The sequence below is a fragment of the Camelina sativa genome, chromosome 1 (assembly GCF_000633955.1).
Source record: "Camelina sativa cultivar DH55 chromosome 1, Cs, whole genome shotgun sequence".
NCBI classification, from domain to species: domain Eukaryota; kingdom Viridiplantae; phylum Streptophyta; class Magnoliopsida; order Brassicales; family Brassicaceae; genus Camelina; species Camelina sativa.
In genome coordinates this window covers 2,672,732-2,679,860 of record NC_025685.1, presented here as the reverse complement: position 1 = coordinate 2,679,860, position 7,129 = coordinate 2,672,732, and the positions used below count along the sequence as shown (strand labels likewise).

The following is a 7,129-nucleotide window of genomic DNA, read 5'->3' as shown; positions in this document are numbered from 1 at the left end:
TTTTTTTTTTTTTTTTGTATTTTTGCGTTTATGATTTGCTCGGTTAAAAACTTTTGATATATATGTTGTGCTTCATGAACAAGTAGTAGTACCACTGAAGCAATTTTGATTTCTACAATTAACTTCTTTTTACTCCAATTCTCCATAAGTTCTTCAGGTAAGTGTTATTCTTCTTTTAAACCCCTTAAAACAGATAACGAACGAATGACGAAAACACCCTGAACGAACGAGTTATTACTCTTTTCTTTTGAGCCCTTGAAGGATAGTCTCACACTCTCACTCACTGGCCTATTCTCACTTCCGATCTCCAGTCAAGAACTTCTGGTGGTTTGTCCTCTCTCTCTCTCTCTCCTCCCCAGTTCAGTTTTCCTGTACATCAATTCGAGTATGATGAAGAATTTTGTTTTAGGTTCTTGAGGCTTCAAGCTGGTCATGTTTACTATCTGTTGACTGTTGGACCATCTATTCTCTGAAATTGGGTGGAGCCACCATGAAACCATCAGGGTATGTTTCCTTCATTTTCCAAACTTGCTGCTCTTGTAAAATTTTGTCCTTCGTATTTTTATTACATGTAAAGGGTATTAATGTTAAGGAAATCTAAGATCAAATTAAATTCCAAGTTGCAAGTGTGAAAGCAGCTTAAACATGTGTTGACTATAGAATGAGCTAAAGAAGTTGACTTTCTTGAGGATAACTAATCAAGATGTTTATGTGGCAGGCCGGTGAGGTGGGAATTGATACTTTATTTGCTCAAATTCAACAAGTTCACCAAAAGATACTAAATCTGAGGGAATCAAAACTTGGCTTTGCTCATATTCAACTTCAAAGCAAGATACTAATCTTGAGGGGAAAAAGTGACTGAGGGCTAAGCTGCAGAGAAGATGGCTTCGGCTACTATTGATTTTGGGATTGGGCGGATTCTTAGCGTCCTGGAAAACGAGACCTTGTTGTTATCATGGAGTCCTTTCTTGAGGACACCCACCACGCTAGAAATGGATCAACAACAACAACAACCCAACTATTCCAAACTTTTGTGGCAAACATGAGAGATTTGTCTTACCAAGTCAAAGACATTATAGACGAGTTTGCTTATCACATCCATGGTTATCGTAGCTGCAACAATCTTTGGCGTGCGTTTCATTTCCCGAGGTACATGTGGGCTAGGCACTCTATAGCTCACAAGCTAGGAATGGTGAATGTCATGATTCAGTCCATTTCTGATTCCATGAGAAGGTACCATCGTTCTGAATGCAAATAGCTTCCTCTGTTGATGATGGTGGTGCAAAGTTAGTGAATAACATCAGCGAGTCATTTCTGTTCTTCAGTGAAAATAGTCTTGTTGGGATTGATGCAGCCAAGGGAAAGCTCATTGGATGGCTTCTTACTCCAGAACCTCAGCGAATAGTTACTTCGGTGGTTGGAATGGGTTTTCAGGGAAAACCACACTCGCTGCGAATATCTTGAAGTCGCAAAGTGTCCGAAAACATTTTGAGTCTAACGCTTGGCCGCTTGGGTAACAATCTCGAAATCTTATGTTATTGAAGATGTGTTTAGGACCATGATCAAGGAGGTTTACAAAGAAGCACAAACACAGATTCCTGCTGAATTGTACTCCTTAAGCTACAGAGGTTGGTGGAAAAAACTTGTGGAGTATTTGCAGTGAAAGAGGTCCATTGTTGTGCTCGATGATGTATGGACCACCGGTCTATGGAGGGAGATAAGTATCGCTCTACCAGATGGTATTTGTGGAAGTCGTGTTCTAGGAGCATGAACGTGGTTTCTTTCTCATATGGTATTGGGAGCCAAAAGCACGAGATTGAGCTCTTGAAAGAAGACGAAGCTTGGGTGCTTTTCTGCAACAAAGCGTTTTCAGGAAGTCTTGAGCAATGCAGAGAACGAAACCTGGAGCCGATTGCACGGAAATTACTTGAGCGATGTCATGGCTTGCCATTAGCGATTGCTTCTTTGGGGAGGGAAGAAGGTGTACAATTCTTTGAATTGGGAACTGAACAACAATCTTGAACTCAAAGTTGTTCGGAGCATTTTGTTGCTTGGCTTCAACGATATGCCGTACCCGCTTAAACGTTGTTTTTTATACTGTTCTCTTTTCCCTGTGAACTATGGAATGAAAAGAAAGAGGCTCGTTAGGATGTGGATGGCACAAAGGTTTGTGGAACCAATCAGAGGAGTGAAAGTAGAGGAAGTGGCTGATGGTTACCTCAATGAGCTTGTTTACAGAAACATGCTTCAAGTTATCTTGTGGAATCCTTTTGGACGACCCAAGGCATTCAAGATCCATGATGTGATAAGGGAGATTGCTCTGTCTATATCCAAAACTGAGAGGTTTTGTGATGTATATAATGGTGACAATTATGACGATCATCATGATGATGATGCAGAAACAATCGATACTCGCCATTTATGCATTCAAAGAGAGATGAGACCAGGTAGTATACGTACAACAAACCTTCACTCCCTTTTGATTTGCTCTTCTGCTAAACACAATATTAAGTTACCTCTAAGTCTGAACTTTTTGAGAGCCTTAGACCTTGAACACTCTGCCATCAGCAAGCTGCCAGATTGTTTAGTAACTTTGTTCAACTTAAAGTACTTCAATTTGTCGAAAACGCAGGTGAAGAAACTGCCAAAAAACTTCCATAAACTCATCAATTTGGAGACATTGAACACAAAGCACTCCAAGATTGAGGAACTTCCTCCAGGGATGTCAAAGTTGGAGAAGTTGCGTCATTTGATTACTTTTCGCCGCAATGATGGACATGATTCCAACTGGAACTATGTTTTAGGTACAAGGGTTTCTCCTAAAATCTGGCAGTTGAAGGACTTGCAAGTCATGGACTGCTTCAACGCAGAAGCTTAGCTTGTCAAAAACCTCGGGAACATGACTCAACCCACAAGAATAAGTCTTGTCATGGTTAGAAGAGAACATGGAGGTGACTTATGCAAATCGCTGAATAAGATTAAAAGACTTCGATTCTTATCTCTAACTTCGATTCATGAAGAGGAGCCATTAGAGATAGATGACCTGATAGCAACCGCAAGCATTGAGAAGTTGTTTCTTGCTGGGAAACTGGAGAGAGTTCCAAGCTGGTTCAACACTCTTCAAAACGTTACCTATTTGGGTTTGCGTGGATCTCAGTTGCAAGGAGACACCATTCTCTCTATCCAAACGCTTCCTAAATTGGTATGGCTTTCATTATACAATGCATACATGTGGCCAAGGTTGTGTTTTGCACAAGGGTTTCAGAGTCTGAAGATTCTAGATATAGTTCAGATATCTGACAGAAGTAGTTGTAGAAGGTGGTGCAATGTTTGGTCTTCAAAAGCTTTATGTCAGAGCTTGCAGAGAGTTAGAGGCAGTACCTAAAGGGATTGAGAATTTAATAGATCTCCAAGAACTGCATTTGAGTCAAGTTTCTGATCAGTTAGTAGAAGGCATTAGCGGAGAAAGGAGTGTGGACCGGTCATGGGTTAAACACATACCTGCGATTAAGCATTTTTTCAAAACTGACAAGGGCTCTTTCTATGTGAGCCTCTCATCTTGAATGACCAAGGCAAGCTTCATCATACAAGATATTACATTGTTGATATTTTAGTATTGTTGACATTGTTATTTTCTATGTTTCGGCTTCAAGCAATAAATCGTTGATATTGAAGTGGTTCATTCACAATCCCAAAAATTTACTACCTTAGTAGGATGTATTCAAACCATGATTTTGGAGAATTTGATGGTATTTATGAAATTTAGAATTTTGATAGATTTTAGGGAAGTTGATATGATTTTTTGTAAAATACTTTTAAATCTTATCTAAAACCATGAGATTTAGATTTCTGTATTTTTAACTAAACAGATCCTCTAAAATCCTCCAGAATCCTAAAAATCATTAAAATCCAAATCCACAAAACTTTTTTGAATAACAATAGATTTTAAAATAAATTTTTAAATCATCAGTTAAATAACAGTGGATTTTAATAGATTTTTCAAAATCCATAATTGAATAACATATAATTTGTAAATTTCACACAAATTACTAGAGATTTGCCCCTTAATTAATTTACCTACATCTCTCAGAAAAACAAATCCAAAACTGACTGAAAAGTTTTGAAATTTTGAGAAAAATAAGTAAAAAATAAAATAAATAAATAAAGCATTCTTGTTATCAACGGTCCGTGGCGGTTAAGATGGAGGATCTATGGATATCTGACCGTTCGTGTAAGTTACGCGCGTAAAAGACCCCCGAAAATAGGATCCGGATCCGAAAAAAGCTGACCGACCCGTTTTAAAGCGGTTTGTTTTGTTTTGTTTTTCTTTTTAATTTTCCAAATTCCAAAAAGAACCCTCGTTTTCTTTGGGCCAAGTCAAAAAGGAAAAAAAAAAGGAAAGCTCATCAAGGCTCTTTGGTGTCCCTTCGTATTTTATAAAAATCTCGGCCTTTCCCTATGCTGCGCTTTCTCGTCTTCGCTCTTTCTTCTTCTTGAAAACTCACAAATCCTCCTCCTAGGGTTTATACTTTCTACTAAGGGTTTCTCTCTCCCAAACTCTCTCCAGAGCCCTTTGTTCACTTGTCTCTCTAAAAACCTAGGTTTTTCGATTTTTCAATCTTCTGGTACAATGGATAGATACAAGAGAGTCGATAAACCCAAGCCTGAGTCTCCGATTAACGAGAATGAGATCCGTATCACCGGTCAAGGCCTTATCCGTAACTACATCAGTTACGCCACCAGCCTTCTTCAGGTTCTCTCTCTCCTCTCTCTCTCTAGTTTCATCCCAACTCATTCGCTAATATCGTGATTCACCACTAGTGTGTGTAATTTTTCGTATGGATTACTGCTCTGTTGTAAGGTTTATCTTGGGTTAGGTTTTAAATGTTCTTGCTTATAAAGATTGTGTTTTTCCTTTTGCGATGTGATTGTGTGTGTGTGTGTGTGTGTGTAATTATCTGTTCTTTTGCTTTCAGGAGAAGGGTGTGAAAGATATTGTGTTGAAGGCAATGGGGCAAGCAATTAGCAAGACTGTGGCCATCTCTGAGATGCTTAAAGTGAGTTATCTTTTTGGTTAACTTTGGAAGATAACTCATCTAAATGTGCGTTTTTTTTTTTTTTATATATACTAGTTGCTAAGATTATGTAATCTATCTATGCTGCAGAATAAAATTCCAGGTTTGCATCAAGATATTGCAATCAGTTCTATGAGTATCACTGATGTCTGGGAGCCTATGGAGGAGGGTCTTGTTCCGTGAGTCTCTTGCATTACTCTGTTCCTTGCTTTTGTTTTTTATTGGTGGCTTTAAGTGTATTTCTCTATATGATGCAGGGTTGAGTTGACGCGCCATGTTTCCATGATTTCGATCACATTGTCTTTGAGTGAGCTAAATAAGGATTCTCCTGGGTGAGTTTTTCTTTTCTAGTTTTGTTCATTCTTTTCTTTCTATGAACTTTAGAAATTTTGATTTATGCACTTCCTTTGCTTTTTAATAATTTGTTCATCTCAGACACATATTATTATGGATTTTTACTTCACATGGTACCTCGGTTCTTAAGATATAGCTACAATATTGTGTTCAGGTATCAAGCTCCAGCACAGACAGATCAATCTAAGCCTCAATATCAGCCACAGCAAGGAAGACAAGCCCGCCTACCATACAATGCTTATGGTGAAGGTGATGCTTGAAACTTTCTTGAAAACTTAAAGCTGTTAACGTTGTTAGGTTATATCATAACACCAACGTTTGAAATTTTGGAATGTAGATTCGTATGGTCGAGGGAGAGGTCGTGGCAGAGGAAGAGGCAGGGGAAGAGGTGGATATGGAAATCACCAAGAGAGTTATCAAGGAAATTACCAAGAAGATTATCAAGGTATTGCTATGTCATTGAAGAAACTCGTTCAGTTTCCTTATACTGATTTTTCAGAAGATCATCAAGGAATCTTTTGGTTATCTAGTGTGTCTGTGAATCTGATATTGATTTTCAGTGACATAATTATAGTTTTTAAGACTAATGATTAACATGTGTTACTGTTTGTAACTGACTCGTTCTTTGTTGTGGTACAAATAGAAAATGAAGGGGCGTACTCAAACAGGGTCAGAGGCCGTGGACGTGGTGGACGTGGTGGACAGAGTTATGGCTCTCGTGGTAAGTCAGAACATTTTGAATTAGCAAAACCAAGCGAACATACAAAGTTTAAGGGTGATATGAGACTATACTCTAGATCAACATTGATTAGTGAATTTGTTTGTCACATTGCTTTATCCCCTTCTTTGTTAAGTGATATCCTCTTTTGGTTTCAATCTTTACTCTCTGTTTGTAATACCATTTTTAATTAGCACCACTTTCTATGTGTTAGGCGCTGGATATCAGGGTGGCAGAGGTGGGTATGATGGTGGTAGAGATGACGGATATGGTGGAAGAAGGGACGATGGATATGGTGGAAGAAGGGACGATGGATATGGTGGAGGAAGGGACGATGGATATGGTGGAGGGAGAGACGATGGATACGGTGGACGCAGAAATGATGGGTATGGGGGTAGAAGAGGCGGATTTCGAGGCGGCCGTGCTGGAGGTAGAGATGATGGCTACGTTGAAGGCAAAGATGAAGGATATGGGGGAGGCCGAGGCCGAAGTGATGGGTACGGTGGAGGCCGCAGTGATGGGTACAGTGGAGGCCGAGGTGATAGGTACGGTGGAGGCCGAGGTGATGGGTATGGAGGTCGTGGTGACAGATATGGAGGAGATCGTGCTGATGGGTATGAGGGAGGCCAAGGTGGATACCGTGGACGTAGAGGTGGATATGGTGGAGGGCGTGGAAGGATGGGTAATGGTCGCCGTCCAAGGGGTGGTGCTAGTAACCAAAACGAATCCTAAGCTGTTTGATTTCCCATTTTCGAAGCTATATGGGTAATATGCTGCTTATTTTTCCGTTACCTGAAAGACCCTTAAAATTCGTAGCACAATCTACCAACCACTCCCAAGGGTTTGATATTTTGCTTTAGGTTACTATGGTTGTTAAATGATGTGGATGACGGTTCCGTAAAAACTCCGCGTTGGTAATTTCCATATTAAAGCCCAAGGGAGAGTTTAAGGAAGGGGTTTCTTTTTGTTTTGGTTCTCTTTA

General features: G+C 39.6%; 2 protein-coding genes and 1 pseudogene across 2 annotated transcripts in view; all 3 read left to right on the top strand.

The window, feature by feature from the left end:
• The window catches only part of LOC109124727 (guanine nucleotide-binding protein-like NSN1), a 3,094-nt gene extending 2,976 nt beyond the window's left edge, over nt 1-118 (top strand). Inside the window, exon 10 of the mRNA XM_010449155.2 lies at nt 17-118. The gene's annotated coding sequence lies outside the window, so the exon portion shown is untranslated. The remainder of the gene's footprint in view (nt 1-16) is intronic.
• Nucleotides 194-3,734, top strand: LOC104730128 (annotated as a pseudogene).
• LOC104729901 (glycine-rich protein DOT1-like) lies at nt 4,397-7,123 on the top strand. The gene is made up of 8 exons (XM_010448960.2): nt 4,397-4,753; nt 4,977-5,057; nt 5,166-5,254; nt 5,333-5,407; nt 5,584-5,678; nt 5,767-5,874; nt 6,073-6,150; nt 6,362-7,123. The coding sequence occupies exons 1-8, from the start codon at nt 4,631-4,633 to the stop codon at nt 6,877-6,879; spliced, it is 1,167 nt and encodes a 388-aa protein (XP_010447262.1). The 5' UTR covers nt 4,397-4,630; the 3' UTR covers nt 6,880-7,123.